This window comes from Knufia obscura, assembly GCF_036327395.1.
Source record: "Knufia obscura strain CCFEE 5817 isolate CBS 148926 chromosome Unknown scaffold_2, whole genome shotgun sequence".
In the NCBI taxonomy this organism is placed as follows: domain Eukaryota; kingdom Fungi; phylum Ascomycota; class Eurotiomycetes; order Chaetothyriales; family Trichomeriaceae; genus Knufia; species Knufia obscura.
The window spans coordinates 1,733,021-1,750,251 of record NW_027042688.1 but is presented as its reverse complement, the minus strand read 5'-3'; the positions used below and the strand labels follow the sequence as shown (position 1 = coordinate 1,750,251).

Sequence of the window (17,231 nt, the reverse complement as noted above, 5' to 3'; positions counted from 1 at the left end):
AAAGAATCTTTGAGTCAAGCGCCTGCTCCTTCGATACTAATAGTATTTTGACGGAATAAGACTGCCACACTGTATTAGACAGACCTTTCCAACTACTGCGGTCGGAACTTCCTCTTTATGCGACTCACCAGTACGGGCATGCATCCTTTTGGCAGCGTAGCTTAGGTAGTTTCCACGGAGTACCGCGGAGTGGGCCGTTTATGCCCTATATCAGCCATTCGGGTCGGGCTTGCTAGGTAAAGCGCACTGTGCCGACCTTGATATCACGCGGAGTTATCCGGGACCTTTCTCGTCCCTGTTCAGTGCCACACAAGCGGACGTGCGGAGAAGACCGTGAACTGCCCTCCCTTGCCGGACATATTCGTCCTGTACAATCAACCCGCAGCTCCTGAGCCTATCTACATACGGTACCTCACTCTTTCCAACATCGAAACAGTGTACATCGCCCGACAAGCGCAGCTCTACCACCACAGCCATCACCGTCTCCAAACACCACATACCCCAGGTACAGTACCATAGCACCAACTGGCATCAACGTTCATACTTCCTACACACCGTACCCCTCAAGCACCCAAACTCACATCTCCGTCAGTCCGTCACGTTACTATGCCTTGTTCCACAGGTCCTATCCCAACCCCATCACCGTTCCATGCAGAACGCACTTGCATATGCACGCCTATGCAGCCAAGTCGCCGCTTTTCCCTTGCAGTAGCCTCGGCGCTTACAGCCAGCCTCCTTCGTTGCGCTGGATGAACTATGTTTCATGTTTACGCTATCAAGACGACACGTGGACTAAGGCGACAGAGCACTTTCTCTATCGAAATTCTGTTGTGATAAGGGACTGGTGAACACTAGCTGCTGTGTATGTGTGATTAGTGCCTCCATAGTCGTCATTGCAGAACTTCGTAGTTGTAGCCTCTTCTCGTGAAGATGGACGTGCGAGGATCGAGCGTAGATACAAGAAGTGATAAAATATCAATGGCATCATTTGATGATAGCTGAAGTATATACCAGAATGTGTACCACACATATATAGGCAACTGCCATCCACATCTGCTCGAGTCGATATGACTTGGGCTATGCATCACCTGTACGTGCTTCTCTTCATAGTTCACCAGATGTCATCATATATGCAGTTTCGGCATGATTGATTAAGATCGCCTCCCTCCACGCCTTTCGTGTATCCCGCATCGCCCAACTCCTTCGCTGAGACGAAACAGTCCAGTATAAACAAAAAACGCTGTGGTATCTCTTCAAACACATATCAAAGCCATTCGTCAACGCATGTGGGTTAGGTTGGCCGTAAAGCGAGCAGTAGTATTGCCAGAAATGTTTGGCGATCTCGATCTCGAGCGTGTGATAATGCCTCCTTCACCTTCGTGGCGGTGACACTTTCTTTCCCTCGTTCCCATTACCGTTCGCCGGCAAGGTCTTGCCAGAGCCAACAGAATTACTTCTTCCACTGTTCCCTGGTAGAGCTCTGGGCCTCGCCTCTGTTGGCGCAGGCGGCTCCTTGTTCGTCTTGCTAATGACCTCATCAATATATGCTCCGTATCCATATCTGAACAGGTCTCGAAGCCAGGCCCAGCCGATTGTGTTGTCGACCATGCCTTTGAGTACCTGGGCAATTTCCTCCTTACCCTTTTCTGGGTCGGGTCCGACGCCAATAGTCGTAGCTGATGTACCAAGATGTTTGAATGTGGAGTCTTGTGCTACTGCCTTCTTGTAGTTCTCCAGTAAAGTCTTCTGCCAAACTTGGGTGCCAAAGGCGGTATCTGGCAAAGAGCGCGCGAAATGTGGTAACGACGTATGTACAGCATCTCGGCCACCTTGATTCCGTGGATCAGGAGAGAAACCACGGCCTGTCTGCACAGCTGCTCGCACGAACAACGCTTTCAGAAGTGTCAGACTCGGATCTTCGGATGGTGTCCTAATGGTGTTTTGCGATGAAGTTAGCGATGTGATGGACATATGGGTGGATGATGCTCGTGAACTTTGAGACATTGCGCTGGTTGGCCGTGATGGCGCCTCTTCTTCAGAAACTACTTCGTTGATGCTTGCCCAACGGTTCTGCTGCTGACGTTGCATCATGGTTTGCCGTGACATTCTTTGAGTTGTATTAGGCCGTGGAAATGCGGGAGGGGCTGACGCTGTGGACTTGGCGGATTGCGGTACGCCATGGTCCATGACTGAGATCGTGGGAATTGGTGCCTCCTCTGGTGAGATGGTAGCAGTGTCGTCGAAGATTGTGGTTGGTGTCTCAGGTGAAAACTTGAGGGTGTGCTGATCCTCGATATATCCTGCTCTCCTAGCAAGCTGGAAGGCCTGGGAGAAAGTAGTCTGGGTAGCTCTGGGTGTGCCACGGTCTGGTCGTATTTGTGTCCATCCTTCCCTGAACAAATCACATAATTCCCAGCAGGCTTGCATTGCCGAGCCAAGGAGTTCCTGATCTGGTTTGCGATTTTCCCGTTTACTTTGCCTTAAACTGAATAGCATCTCTGCCAGCGTCCAACATGCTCGGAGTAATGAATCGCTTTCGGCCGCCATCTTCGATTTTTGCTTCATCAGTCTATGACACAATGTAATGTAGAAGTCGAGCGTCCTCTCGCGAAATGCGTCTGGCAACGTTCGATCATGCGTGTTGAAAAGGTGGTTGTTAAGCTCGAAGCTTACTCTGAGCACCGAGTCGGCAGCTTCGTCTTTGCGTATGCGGACTTCAAATAACGATTGACAGAATTCCCGACACAGGCTCAAGGTGTTCTTGGTGCTTCCAACAGCGTTGACGTCTCTGGTCTCGTACAGGTTTTGGCACAGTTTCCAGCAGGACTTCCAGGCTTTCTCGTGCATATCCCCTTTGGTCGAACTGCTGCTCAAGAAAAGGCGATCCCGATGACGATTGCTAAGGCTGGCTAGAGTATTGCATAGAGTCCAGCATTCTGCAAGGGCTACCTCAAGAGCCTCTATATCACCGTCCGATCTGCGATGCAGACTCCGCCTTCTGGGAAGATGGTCGAGCTCATCCGCGGATGCATCAGTAGTGAATCGTTCGGACTCTTCGACATCGTCGCCTTCTCGAATACCTGTACGTCGGTCAACGAGTGTCCACTGAACCGGAGGATCAACCCCACTTGCTAGACTTGAGCCTGGCCGGCTGAATGACAGCTCTTGCCTGGTCTGCGCTCTCGGAGTACTCGCCCAGTCCTTTGCAGTAGGAACTTGAGTCATCAACGGCGAAGGAGGCATCTGGTTGTCATAGAACTGCTGAGAGATTAGTCAAGATGATTGTGTATGATCATGGTTGACATTACACTGTTTGCCTCGTCGGCTGATTGAGACTCGGTCTCTGGACGAAGTGTCGACTCTGAAGGCACGGTTGATTCGGTAGTGGTAGTCGTATCGGAGGCTGCTGTTGATGGGCGTGGTATAGGTGTGGTCAATGGCTGGTCTGTTGTACTGGGCCCGGAGGTCGTGCTTGACTGACTAAGAGAGCGGCGGTTCCGGTGGCTTTGAGCTAAGAGCGAGGCAGCTTTGTTCCCACCTTGTGCTTGCCAGCGGCCGAAGCTGGATGGAATGTGAATGACGGACTGGGGAGGCTCGTCTTCTTCCAGCCGTTGCGCGGGGTTGAGGGGAGCAGTATCGATCTATGGTGGTATCAGCCTCTTCAAATTCATGGTACATGTTGAGCTTGGTGTATACCTTTAGGTTACTGGCAGCACTCTTGACCGAGGTAGCACTGCTGGGCTCGACGTCTATAGCTCTCTCCTCGTCCGGCTGAGCACTCCTCGGCTCCTCCTCCCCATCGACATCAGTGAAGACGGTGCTGGTCTCGGATGTAGAGGGCGAGGGAGCAGTGATGTCGGATGGGGTGGTGGCTTCCTCCGGCCCTGGTGTGGCCGACAAGTTTGACTTATTCTGTGGGAACCTGCACTAGGTCAGATTTCTTTGCATAGATAGGACCATGCTTAACATACATGTTTTGATACGCCGCATTGCTGCTTGGAGTCAAGGCAGAGTTCGGCCAGGGAGAATCCGGTACGGGCGAGAAAGAGCGTGGAAACAGAGCTTGCGCGCTATGAGGCGGCTTGACTGCTGCCATTGCACCTGCCGTGCTTGCTTCGCGCCAGTCGCGCCTACCGGTGTTGTGGCTAATAATGAGTGATGCGACTTCTATTTGCGGCAGCTACGACCGTGTTGGACAACGCAGCATATCGAGAGCAAACAGCCAGACAGTCAACGCTGCTATCATGAAGACATGAATAGCAACGTATGAACGTCTATCTGATTGATCACTCTGCTGGTGGTGCCGCGAGAGGTTGAGCTTGAGCAGCGCGTATGCAAGAGCAATAGTGTTATGTTGGTGCGTGTGCGCCCGGTCGTGTCAGAGGCCGCGTTGTTTCCCTGGTTCTCCCCACCTCTTCTGTATATGCGAGGTTGACTCGACAGCTGCGCTGTAGCCAAAGAGTCGATGCTCTGTTAACGATGTCGGCTCGAGGCTAGTACGGGGAACCGTGCATGCGGTATACCAGGAATGAAACGCCGCTACTATAACAAAGCGTTGGCGCTTAATGCTGATAGACGATATGACTCTCGGTCCAAGAAGAGGAAGGAGTTGCGGCTCAAAGTAGCCTATCCGCAGGTTCCTGCAATGCTTGCGAGTTGGGAAAGTGCAGCAAATGTGCAGTTGGACACAAGCAGGCGAGGGGATTGGTATGAAGATGGTTAAGCTGTGATATTTCAGACCGAGAGGTGATAGACTCTCAGATCTACTCGCACTCTTTGGCCATGTGCGAGGATAGTCCTACTCTATGCACCGGCAGACTGGCACAGCTCCCGAGCGTTACTATACTGCACCTTAGTAGAAACAGCGTGGACGATGATTGGTGGGAGGCCGCAACAACAACGCGGAAGGCTTCACCCACTCTCCACAGCGGCTACACTAGGCGCCAGCGACCATTAATTGGCAGGATGGACGCCTTGAACTGCTCGACTTCCAGCCTCCTGGAAGAAGAGAGAAAGCCGCATTATTGGCGCAATCCTTGAACGCGGTGGAGGAGTGATAGATAGAATGCGACCAGCTTGCAGCAATCACCTCTCTGATGCTTCCTGATTCGTCGATAAACCACCCTAACTTAGTAGGCGAGCAGCCCCATATCCTACCTGGCTCTACAGTACTGCTACGCGCCCACACTGAAGAAATCCAGTACGAACGGAGATGGCACGCTCGACGGATCCAATAGCGGTCGCTGACGCTCAGTGGGTTCAACTAACCATTCACCAACATTGCAGCACGCAGTACTAAGTTAGGAGGAGTGTCTGCGAATGACCAAACCGTAATCCCAATTAGTGCATGCCGAATAAACGAAGCTCAAGGCAAGCAGGGTTCATGTCGCTGATCAGAATGCCACGAGTCTGTTTTTCATGCACCTATGCAAGCTACGTTTCAGAGTGCGGTCGAAGGAAATTTTGGCTCAAAAACTGGTTTATTGTTCAGCAGCATGCTATGTGTAAGCTTGCTGTAATGTATTATCACAGTTACTTCTCGAAGATTCATAACATCATCAACATCATCGTGTCCAATTCGTGGCCTTGAGCGTAGCACAAAGATCAAAGTTTGTGTACATCCTGATCGTCAACCTCGTCCACCGCATGCAAGGAAAATGCAACGCGCCGCCAACGCCATGCTAAAATGTAGTTGCCGCCGGAACCAAAAGCATGGGTATCATTGAAGTGGTTAGTATTCTATGTCGATCATGTTGCTTTATCGGATTGTCATCTGCTTGGCCAGTTGAGCACCCTTGCCAATTCCACCTTCTCGGGATGCCGAGGCACTGACGCCAGCTTTGCGTTCAAAGACCTTCCAGAACTTGAGGCTTTCATCGGCAGCTAGAATATTCAGTCAGCATTGCATGAATATCATGTGAGGGTGGGATCTGCACTTACCAGCTGTGGCTAGCATCTGGCCATCTGGGCTCAGACAGCTATGCAGAACTCGAGTCTCGTGGGCTGGAATTTCGACGTTTCGTACCAGTGTTGGGTAGCTCCAGATGCTGAGCGAGTTGTCTGGGAAGCCACTTGAGCTCACAAGCTCTCGGTAGTGGTTGCTGAACTTCAAGCTGGTGACTTGTGAGCCAGTGTCGATGCTGTTGACTCGAGCGCCAGTGGTAGTGTTCCAGAAGTGGATGTTGCGGTCGTATGAGCCGCCTCCAGTGGCGAGAAGGTTGAGTTGCCATGGGCACCAGCTAAGTGCCTTGACAGCCGCACGATGGTTCTTCTTTGCGAACTTTGGTGCAGCCAATGACCGAGCATCCCAGATGGAGACGAGGTTGTCATTACCGCCGGTAGCGAGCTGCGCACCATCTGATCGCCACTCGAGGCCACAGACTTCTGAGGTGTGAGAGACGAGCTCGGCGACCTTGTGGTTGGCAATTCGAACATCGTGGTTGAAGACAAGGCCGCTTCGAGCACCGGTGGACAAAGTGTGCTTGTTCCAGCCCATGACACCGACTCGGGTCTCGTGGCCGAACATGCTTCGGAGCTTGGTGCCTTCTTCGACATCCCAGATCTGGACTTCGCCTGATCCGAGACCGACGCCGACGTATGCGCCATCTCCGGACCACTTGACACTGCTGACATATGTGTCAGTTGGGACTTCCATAAGTTGGTTGACGGTGCCGCTCTCTGCGGTCCAAACGTAGACATTGCGCTCTAAACCGATTGCAACCTGATTCTGAGAGCTCCAGTCCAGCAAGTTGAGGTAGTAGTCATCGACAAGGCCTGGAGCATCGAGCACCCGTTCGGGTGCGGATTGAATTCGGCGTCTGAATTGTGCCGACTGTGTGCTCGCTTGCTTAAGAGGTCGGTTGTACTGTGTTCGCAGGTCGATGGGCTTAGATGACTCTGGAGCCGCTGGCTTGAATGATAGGATGCGCTGGTTGGTGGAGATGCCGCATGCTGAGGCAAGAGTTGACTCGTATGCAGATGTGGCTGTCTTTGGTCGTGTCGACGTAGCTTCATCGTCCTCTAGTCCCATGTTCTCAAGAGCTGAATTAATATCCGAGTCTGCACCTCGTGCTGAGATACCGAAAGCACCGTCGAGGACAGACTTCTCTGAGCCACTTGTCTTTGGTCGGGAGTTCTCGTCAAACTTGGCAGAGCCAGCAGTAGCAAGACCCTCGCTCGTGGTTCGGTTGGGAATGAAACGATCTGCAGCGTGGTATTGGACACAGATCTTGTTCTTGCCTCCTCTTGTGCGGATGGCGCCATCCTTTCGTGATCGTTCTCGAGCAGGGGTAGTTGTGCTTGGGCCGGTACCAACGAGGGAGAAGTCTGACACACCAAGGTCGAGGTGCTTTGGTGATCTCTGTGCCTTGGCAATGTTGGACTTTGGTGATTGTGCATATGCAAACTTCGACACTGATCTTGATATCGACCTTGAGTAGGCGGTCGAGGCGTCTCGCTTGTGTAAGGATCGGTCAGGAGTGTATGGAGATGATGTTGATGAGACATTTGTGGCAACGCTTGCTGTTCTCGCTCGTGGTGAGGGAGTCAATGGCATGCGGCCACCAGCTGTCTTTGTGCTGAAGATGCCATGGTGGCTCTTGAGGGGAGTTGATACTGATGGGGTGGCCATTGTATCTGTGATGTGTGATCGAATTGGCAAACTAATGCTTCGATCGTGGTCCTGTGGGGTGTCGAAGGTCAATGAAGACTTCGAGCGGTTAGTATGTGGTCGATTAGGCAATCAGAACTTGTCGATGAAGTATCTGTGCTTGGAATCCAGCAATTCAGTGAGGCGTCTCAAGATGCTCAACTGAATGGGTCCTGAGAAAAGCTGTTGGTTGTTTGTTGGTTAGTAGTCTTTTCGTTGTGGTCCACTGAAATTGTTGGATTGATTGAGTAACCGAGTCCTGGTCCTGCAGAGACAGAGCTTTGTAGCAATCGGAGGGCGATCAAATCTAGCTGATGCGTAGTAAGATCTATTGGATTGGGTAGGCTATGCTCGTGCAAGGATGATGATGTGTTGAGAGATGTAGAGGTGGTAGAGGAGCGGGAGTTTGGTTATGGAAGGAAGAAAGAAGAAGCTGTAAGAGGAGGAGGGAAGCAGAGACTCTTATTTACTTTTCTCACGCTAGCAGTTCACCAGACAACACAATCGATACGGGATTGACGAGGCTGTCGTGGCCTCGACTGGGATTAAATGCAGCCTCGTTAGCGCCAAAATAGTGCTGCACTACAAGGTATAGAGGGTGTTTTTCACAAAGATGTGGCCCCACTTCTCACGCATTTTGGCAGACGCGCGTGGAGCGCATTTTGTGAAAGACATGCCCTACACCTTGTACGCCACGTCGTCACCCTTGTCTCGCGGTGTTAGGCGCCCTCAAAGCAGCAAGCGCCAGCGCTCCGGTGGACGCCAGTGGTGCCTTCCTGGTGTTCCTTCTATTTTCCTTCGACTTGGATCTCCAAGCATCTCGCTTCCCTCGCCGATCATCAGCCTCACTTTCAAGTTGACTTGCGACGCACATAACTTTCGCTCTCAATAATCAGATTTCTTTTCTTCAACATCCAGCGCTGGCATCCTCCTCGGTCATAAACCTCGTAATATTGGCAATGTTCTAAGTCAGTGCGACATTTCTGGAGGTATGAATTCCCCGGTCACTCCACAACCGCAATTCTTGTCGCATATGTCTGCTGCTGCTGCTGCGACAACTGCACAAACATCAAACTCAAACTGGTCGGCCGGAACCACGTCAGGGGGACCCCATCGCTCAGAAACCAATACACCGACAGGGTCTTACCTGATGCCAACCACACCGGCAAAACATGGGTCCCGAGCGCCCGAAAGAGAAGCCAAGAAACCAATGATTAGGAAGACTACCGGTCAAAAGCCTGCTTGTCTTGTCAACGCCTCAGTTACGTATTGCGGTAACGACCAGATCTATGCCTTTGGTGGCTTTGATCAATTCACCGACGAAGTCTACAACCATGTCTTGAAACTCGATTTGAAGTCACTAAACTGGTCCTTAGTCGACAACTATGGCGACATTCCAGGTGTCCGTATGGGCCATTCAGCTACTCTGTACGAAGGCAACAAGCTCCTTGTCTACGGTGGAGAAAATGAACACCGAGAGTACCTGTCTGACGTCGTGATACTGGATCTGAAAACACATCACTGGACACAGCCAGAAGTACATGGCAACGTACCCAAAGGTCGAGCAAGACATGCTGCTGTCGTCTACGAGGACAAGCTGTTCGTTATAGGTGGTCTGACAGGTGAAACAAATTACATTCTAGACGACATATGCTACCTCGATCTCAAGACATGGACCTGGTCGAAAACCTGGACTTTCGTTCAGCGATTTGATCACACAGCTTGGATCTGGGGCGGACGCCTGTGGGTATTTGGTGGTCTAGGAATGGACATGGAAAGGTCGTCTGAGATATGGTGGTTAGACCTGAAAGGCAGTCCTGCAGCGAATGCGGCAGCACGTATCATGGGACCCTCGAGGGGGCACCATGGTCGAAACGATCCATTCTCGCACCCAAGAACAGAACCCTATACTGCTAACTCAACAAGCGTACACATCCGATCCCGAAGAGGCGGCCCGACGGCTCCTGGCGCTATTTCAACCCTCAAATTCCTCTCCGGCCCATACGTTCCTATGCAGACCTCGGGTACACATTTCCACGTTTGCTCTAGTGGAGCACTTCTGGACTTCGTCACACCTGCTGCAACAATACCACACCGTGACTGCAATCTCTCAACACTAGAGCTGGACTCAATGAGGTGGCAGAAGCTTGTGGAAGGCTCAGAGATGTTCAGTACCGGCTACAAGTGGCACTACTGCACCATGAACGAGGACGGGACAAAGGTTTGGATGCTAGGCTCACCTCAGGAGGACCCCGGTAATACAACAGTCGGAGAGCAGCAACTCAGTGAAGTCTTGTCTATAGATCTCCGAAGGTACGGCCTACTCGGGAACGACAGCGCGCCAACCTCGGAGCAGAACCGAATACTAGCTGCCGAACGGTCCTCAGCTGTCAGTGCCGGGCTCGGTTCGGATCTAGCAGCAATGTTCGACCAATCTCCGGACACCGGCAGTATGGCTGATTTCACCGTTACAGCTAACGTGGACGAGCTCGCCTTCGATGAAGACGACTCCGAGGGTACTATGGGTGGTAACACGCCTACCACGGGGTCCTCCTCGGGTAATGCGCTCTTCGTCTCTGATGCCTCCGCCAATTGCTCGCCGCCAATCCACGTTCACAAATTCATCCTACAATCCCGATGGCCCCACTTCAAGCGGCTCCTGTCGGCGAAGATGATCGAGTACCAAACCAATAAACTCCATATCCCGGAGCCGTACTCCGTGGTCCGAGCTTTCCTCTACTACCTCTACACCGACGATATCTCGCCTCACACAGCCTACTGCCGAGACCTATCAGACGTGGCCGGTATGCTCGTCATGGCCAACCTCTACGACATGCCGAAGCTACGCCTCCTTTGCGTCAACCGCCTATCGCGTGAAATCGACATCGACCACGCTGCCGTGATCTGGGAGCGTGCCGGCCGAACCGAGGAAGAATGGCTCAAGAATCGGGCCGCCCGCTTCTGCATGATGAACTGGGGCCGCGTCGTCCGAACCGACGGCTTCCGAAGTCTCACTCGATCCTCACTTATGGAGCTGTGTGAGGTAGTCGATACCGAGGGCCGGGTAGTTGGCGGCGAAGAGCTGGACGATAGCTTCGGCGGCGGCTACGCTAGCGCTAACACTTCGGGCCGACGACGACACCGTGATAGTACTACGGAGACCGAAGGTGGCGACGATACGGACGTTGACATGAATTGAAAGGTCTCGATTTGAGTACTGGTGCCCTCCTGGGTGCGAAAACGAGATTATGAGATTGAAGACAAAACATGATTGTAAAGATGGCATTTTAGGGCTGCACGCTTTAGGACTGGAGCATGGGTATGAAAATTGCTGAAATGAGCTATTAGCGGGAGTTGGGGAGGACACCTTCTATGGAACTTCATCTTATGGCGCATCAAAGGCGATGATCGAAATTATGAGCTTGCTTGGAGTTATATGGCTCGAATGCATGAAGTCAGAAAGATCATGTCAATCAATGATTCATTCTATTACCAACGTGGTGTCGCCCACCGACTAGTCCTTACTGTCTTTCGTCCTCGCTCGTATCCTCATAATCACAATTGGGAACGCCTGCTCATGGAAGAAACCCCTCTGCTCTTTCACACTTGGACACGTGAAATCCACCTCCGTCACATCCAGTTCCCTCTCCACACACGCATCCCGAAACACGCTCAATGTCTTCTCGTTCCTCACCGTGGCCGAAATCAGCGCTTCGATCCCGTTATCGGCGAACATATCAATCATCAGTACCATCAGCAGCCGCGCTAGTACGGGCACAACGTCCGGACTGTAGGTTATATCTGCGCCGAGGATCAAGTTGTAGTTTGGCAGATCACCGTTGCGAATTGAGAGTGTATCCTCGAGGACGTCGGGATCATCATCAGCCCAATCGAGGACTTTCGCTTCGATGTTGGTCGAGGGCTGAAGCACAGTCCGCTGGTTCCGATGGATGTTCTTCTCCATGCTTTCGACGACGTGGGGTAGGCCGTCTGTGGACATGACGTGGGCCGCATTTAGTCGTCCGGCTGCGAGGATACTCAGCAGACCTGTGCCAGCGCCGAGTTCGATGATGCTCTTGCCGCTTACGAGGTTGGGGTTGGAGTGGAGATACTGTGTCAGGTAGAGAGATGCCTCCCATGTTCGGAGGCCGACGTTGCTGCCTGCTGCGAGGAGGTTGGGTGCCTCTTCGATGAGGATGCGTGGTGGATTGCGGGCTTCGAACGGCTCGGGTAGGATGTAGGTGATTATCTGGGTTTGAGAGGCTTCTGTTGCGGGATCGTCTTTAGGGAGGGTGGAGAGGTAGCCCATGTGTTCCATGAGTTGGTCGGAGACGGCCTAGAAGGAGGGAGAAGTCAGTAGCATAGGTGGCATATTCGGGTGGCGCATTTGAGCGGCAGATGAGCATTCAGGTACTTTGGCTGCTTTTGCGAGCATTGACCTACATCTTCATCAGGGTCATCAATAACACGCTCGATCAAAGAGATAAGCTGCTTCAGCACTTTCCGCTGATATGCAGCCGGGCCTTTCAGTGGGCCATCGAAGAAGTGCTTGTAGAGCTGGTCTTGCACGTCTGGCTCAAGTAGCAGCTTTGCGGGTGGGAAAGACAAATTTTGGACCTGCTGCATGTACTGGCGGTAGAAATGAACCAGCTGAGGGTCATCCATGGCTAGAAGGTTTTCTGGTGATGTCCAAATCTGAGGGTTCAGACTCATCTCCACATTTTGTTAGCACGGAATCATCTTTCGATTCAATGTTCTGATACCAACATGTGCTTGCGAACATGTTGAACTTATACCTAGAAGACAGCGAGAACTTCTTCCTCATCACGATCTTGGCATCGATAAAATCGTTTTCATGCCTCAGGCAGAAACACGCACTCGGGCGAACGAGCCTCGTCCAGGGCACACTTCAGCCTCGTCATATCGAGGAACCTAGTCCTTTCAGAGTTAGCTCCCCACCGACCGCCAAGATTACTGTGCGCGCAGGAAAATCGACCATCTCCAACTACATTCAAGTGGTCATTGCGACGACGAGCATCCTTCAACCACTCTACAGCCTGTCCACCTTCAGTCTGTAGCACACTCGCAATCATGGCTACTCCCTCAAGCGCTGACCAGCCGGTCACCATCCGAACCCGAAAGTTCATCACAAACAGACTTCTATCACGAAAGCAGATGGTCCTGTAAGTCGAGCCCACACGCACGAACAGCATCAACATCGCCCGAACGCACACGCAAGCCGTCAATCCCGTCGAAAGCCCTGCTAACATATCTCCCCAGCGACGTCCTCCACCCCAACCGCGCCAACGTCTCCAAGAACGACCTCCGCTCCAAACTCGCCGAAGTCTACAAATCCAACGCCGACCAAATCAACGTCTTCGGCATGCGAACCCAATTCGGTGGCGGCAAGACCACAGGTTTCGCTCTGATCTACGACTCCGTCGAAGCCATGAAGAAATTCGAGCCCCGATACAGACTTGTCAGAGTCGGCCACGCGACTAAGATCGAGAAGGCGAGCAGACAGCAGCGGAAGCAGAGGAAGAATAGGAGCAAGAAGTTTAGGGGGACGGAGAAGGTTAAGGGTGGTGCTAAGGCTAAGAAATAGATGGCTTGAGCTGAACCGGAACCTGGGGTGTGAAGGAGAGGTTTGGTGTGTTGTTGTGGTCGCTTCGTCGAACAGCCTCTGCCTGCTGCCAGATCGTGGTGGTTCGTGGGGGCGTGTGATGTGGTTGATCGGTTGTGCCTGAGAAGCACGGGCGACATCCGATGCTAGCAAGTCATACCTGATGTCCATGAGATGAGAAGCATGAATGAGGCATCAATCAAGTATCTCTCTTGTCGTTGCTGTCATGTCTTGCGAAGATGCTATGGTGCAAGAGCATACATATACCGGATCAGACAAATGCATTGCCATGCTTGATGAAGGATGTTCATTCAGGTCTGGTCATGCACGATTCGTGTACTGATACCTACCAAATCACGGTTTCAAATGCCAAAAACATACAAAATGCTTCGAAGGTTCCTTGTCACGATTCTGATGGGTCACACTCCGGTGGGTGATGACCGCTAGTGATACATTGCTGATGATACAGTACTCGCATAATGTCATACAAAGCTAGCACATCCTACGTCTTTCATCCTTGGTGCTGACTGTAGCAGCTGACAGCCTCCATCATTTGCAACCTTTTTCTCGTCCAACAATCAACTAACTCATCAGTATCCGACTCCAATCTATGCCAGCGCCTTCCCATGCAGCCAATCCCAATCGCTTTTGTGGTTTATACAGAATTAATCATGACCGAATCACACGCCGAACCACAAACACAACAGCTAACAACACAGATGCTAGAATATTAGGCTCTGCCAAGACATCCTCGAGCTCAACTCAAGATGGAAAGTACAATTACCTCCTGGGTAGTAAGGGTTATTACCAGAAGACCCGAAATGTTGTATGTGCCGTTGGTGGGTATGAATACATGCTTGAAGAGATGTTTCTGCTGCGGTGATTTTGTTTGTAGAGTTGATTCTCAGTATGTTTGAGCAAGTGAAGAGCTTGATCCTCGATGATCAGAAAAGTGGTTGAGCTGGTCAATTGCATTTGCGGTTTGCTGACTGCCCAGACTGTTGTTTCGGCTTGACGTTGGCGATGGGTCCCAGTTGCTTGGGAAGCCGCTTGTCAAGAGCCTTGTCGTGAGCATGCCATGAGGTCGGCGGCTCGATCTAGTGTTTGAGTAGCCATAAAGACCATGAGTTGGAGATGAAGTGCGGAGACTATCTCGCGATGTTCGGTTGTGCAATGCGAGGGCTCCGGTATCAGTTACGGTATGCGAGGCGTGTGGTACCTGCTGCAGCTGGTTTTCATCTGCTGCTACTGGAAGTGCTGCAGCAGGCACGTCAATGACCGGACTAGTCGAATCAGCAGGATATGGGTAGATCGCAGCTTGATCCTCGCACGTCGTCAGAGCCTGAGCTGCAGTAGAAAGATCTTGCGAGCCACCACAGCTAGTCCTGCTCGAAGCATTGCTAATGTGCGATGCAGAATCCGTGTTCCAGGTATGCGATGATCGATGGCTCACGGCGCTTAGGGGCGGTGTATCGTGACCGTTCGATGGCAGTGAAGCTACACCTGAGAGGGTCGGTTGTGGTAAGGTTCTCTCATTGCTCAAAGTGTGTTGCCCTGGCTGTGCTCCAAGCATTGCATAGGACTTTGTGCTTTCGGCTGGTGTCAGAGGGTACACAGGAGAAGCCTGCTGAGGGACTGACGCACTGTTCATCTGGTCAAGCCAAAGTGAGTTATGCTGTGGCCGAGGCAGGGAGCTCACGTATGACATGCTTTGTCTTGCTCCATGGTCTGGATCCGGGAGCGTATATGATGGAGGCTGCTGTGTCGCATATGGGCTTGTACTGTCAGTCTCGTACATTGGGTAGGTTGTCGAATAGCTGCCATGAGCCCATGACGCGCTTGAAGGTGCAGTAATCCCAGAATAGTCAAGGCTGCTGGGCCATGTTGCGTACGAGGGAGTGCTTTGAGGCTGTGCGTATGCAGGGTGCTGCGTCTGAAGGTAGTGCATATGCCGGCCTCTTCCACTTGATGAATAAGGATGGTAGTGATGTTGATGGTGCCAGCCACGACTGCTACTGATGTTCGGATGGGTCACATCAAGTACTGATGATCGCACCTGCTTTGTTAGTCAAAGGATGCATCCAAGTCGAGCAGGTACGTACTCTGAGAAATTGGCAGCCCTCCCAGCCTGCACTTTTGCAGTTGTCGCACCCACTCCCATCACCTTGGTCGCCGCTGCATTTGATCTTACGTTTCCGACACCGGTCGCACTAGGGTCTTCGTCAGCTATGCTTTTGACCAAAGTATACTTCTGACTCACTGCAACCGGTACTCGCTTTCGCGGTGGTCCGCCCGGCTTCACCTCCAGTTCTGGGGTATCTCGCTTGGTCGAATAACCTGAGCTGCCGAAGTCTTCCGAGAAGAGTTGATCATGGGAGCCCAAGTTCATCGCTTGACCTGATCGACGATAGAAGACATCGAATGGACGACTTGTTGCAAGCTTCATCTGACCGTTAACGTACGCACATCTGCTGTCACCGGAGGACATACCATATTCGTACTTTCATGCGATGTCGAAGGTGAGAAGGATTGAGTAATGACCAATGGCAGAAGGATGCTGGTCAGGTCTCGGAATATATTCAGCGACTATCGTTGAATTCTGAAAATGACCTAAGTTTCAGAGGACCTGGTGGGTCAATCGAGCTGCCAAGTGGTACGTCCCGATCAAAAGCTTCAGAAACGGAATGGAAAGAGACAGGGGTAGGAGAAGGTATAGTTAAAGGCATGGCCTTACCAGGCGACCAGGCGGTTTGCTTTCGGCGTACTCCGTATCGTCATGAGTCGAAGATGTGTCATGTTGATCACCACCTGATGTGCTCAGAAAGCACCACTCAGGCTCAAACCAATTCCCTAGAAAGTGATGGGTGGCGTCACTGAAACTTGGTCGTGAGGTTTCTCTTTGTTGCGCAAGGTAGGCATCCGTGTTGCACACGAACGCTACGACAACCTGATGCCTCTGCATAGGCAGTGACTGGCCAATCTCAGACATTTGCATAAACCCACGTTCGGGCACTCTATTCAGTCTGAATACTACCTCAAGCAAGGCCGCCCGCAGACGCCCAAGCAGTCTTTGCTCGATGTTTTCAGCGTCGTCTATGAAGGCAATGCAGTTGAGCTGTCGACGTCGTGCTCAACGCTCCTTGTTTCAGGCTTGGGTAAGAGTGACATATCTCCAGGTAAAGGAGGCAGCGAGGGTGTGGATATGTTGTGATTGCGGTGTCCAATAGTGTAGGAGTGGAGTGCTTCGAGAAGACCAATCCTGGACAGGAATTTGTTTGCTGTCTACCATTACGCTTCATGGTCGATCTGAGGTATGCCAGGATTCGCTGCATGATGACCTGCAGCAAACATCCACTGGCAACGTGGGTAAATGGTAATTTCGCAGTCCAGTGCATGACTTACTGTGCAGAGCATGTTTTCCCCAAAGCAGAAAAGATAGAGCACAACGTATCCATTTTCTCAGACACGATTTGAGATATTCACAGATACACCAAGTCTGCCCCCAGCGCTACGAGGAAGCCCATAGCATTGGTTCTGAGACCCTATAAGCAGAGCCACATTTGAACCCGTTTAAGAAGAGATCCCTAACCAAGCTCTTGCAGATAGGAGGATACATCGGAAGTATTGCGCACATGCGAGCAGGGATAGACAGGCTCGAGCTACATCAGGAACCTGTCATTGCAAGTACAGCCGCAGAGGCACGTTCGCTAGAACCTGCTGCGAAGGTCTGAAGCCTCGGACCGTGTTCTGTTACACATACTGCAAGGACCTGATCGTTACCCATCTGAGTTAGCGGCTTTGATTGGCACCTCGACTGACAAATCAGCTGATTATGCATATGAATCTGTTGCACAGGAGTTCTACGCCAGATTAAATGTGATCTAGCATGCCCTCAGCACTTTCAGCGCCTGTCATACGTTTCCGAACACCTCAAACGGCTAGAATCTCCCGAGTGGCATC

General features: G+C 51.8%; 6 protein-coding genes across 6 annotated transcripts; 2 read left to right on the top strand and 4 right to left on the bottom strand.

Moving 5' to 3' along the window:
- Positions 1-1,371: 1,371 nt before the first annotated feature.
- On the bottom strand, positions 1,372-4,096 carry PMZ80_002483 (uncharacterized protein; the record flags this gene model as incomplete). Its single annotated transcript, XM_064870916.1, has 4 exons — positions 1,372-3,261; positions 3,309-3,641; positions 3,697-3,922; positions 3,972-4,096. 4 exons carry the CDS (start codon positions 4,094-4,096, stop codon positions 1,372-1,374), a joined length of 2,574 nt encoding a protein of 857 aa, XP_064733369.1.
- A 1,662-nt stretch (positions 4,097-5,758) lies between these two features.
- slp1 (WD repeat-containing protein slp1) lies at positions 5,759-7,630 on the bottom strand (the record flags this gene model as incomplete). Its single annotated transcript, XM_064870915.1, has 2 exons — positions 5,759-5,883; positions 5,941-7,630. 2 exons carry the CDS (start codon positions 7,628-7,630, stop codon positions 5,759-5,761), a joined length of 1,815 nt encoding a protein of 604 aa, XP_064733368.1.
- A 1,168-nt stretch (positions 7,631-8,798) lies between these two features.
- PMZ80_002481 (uncharacterized protein) lies at positions 8,799-10,847 on the top strand (the record flags this gene model as incomplete). The annotated part of the gene is made up of 1 exon (XM_064870914.1): positions 8,799-10,847. The coding sequence occupies one exon, from the start codon at positions 8,799-8,801 to the stop codon at positions 10,845-10,847; it is 2,049 nt and encodes a 682-aa protein (XP_064733367.1).
- A 315-nt stretch (positions 10,848-11,162) lies between these two features.
- Positions 11,163-12,313, bottom strand: PMZ80_002480 (uncharacterized protein; the record flags this gene model as incomplete). Its single annotated transcript, XM_064870913.1, has 2 exons — positions 11,163-11,984; positions 12,092-12,313. The coding sequence occupies 2 exons, from the start codon at positions 12,311-12,313 to the stop codon at positions 11,163-11,165; spliced, it is 1,044 nt and encodes a 347-aa protein (XP_064733366.1).
- Positions 12,314-12,739: 426 nt separating this feature from the next.
- On the top strand, positions 12,740-13,253 carry PMZ80_002479 (uncharacterized protein; the record flags this gene model as incomplete). The annotated part of the gene is made up of 2 exons (XM_064870912.1): positions 12,740-12,831; positions 12,929-13,253. 2 exons carry the CDS (start codon positions 12,740-12,742, stop codon positions 13,251-13,253), a joined length of 417 nt encoding a protein of 138 aa, XP_064733365.1.
- Positions 13,254-14,175: 922 nt separating this feature from the next.
- PMZ80_002478 (uncharacterized protein) lies at positions 14,176-15,660 on the bottom strand (the record flags this gene model as incomplete). The annotated part of the gene is made up of 2 exons (XM_064870911.1): positions 14,176-15,235; positions 15,374-15,660. The coding sequence occupies 2 exons, from the start codon at positions 15,658-15,660 to the stop codon at positions 14,176-14,178; spliced, it is 1,347 nt and encodes a 448-aa protein (XP_064733364.1).
- Between the last annotated feature and the right edge of the window lie 1,571 nt (positions 15,661-17,231).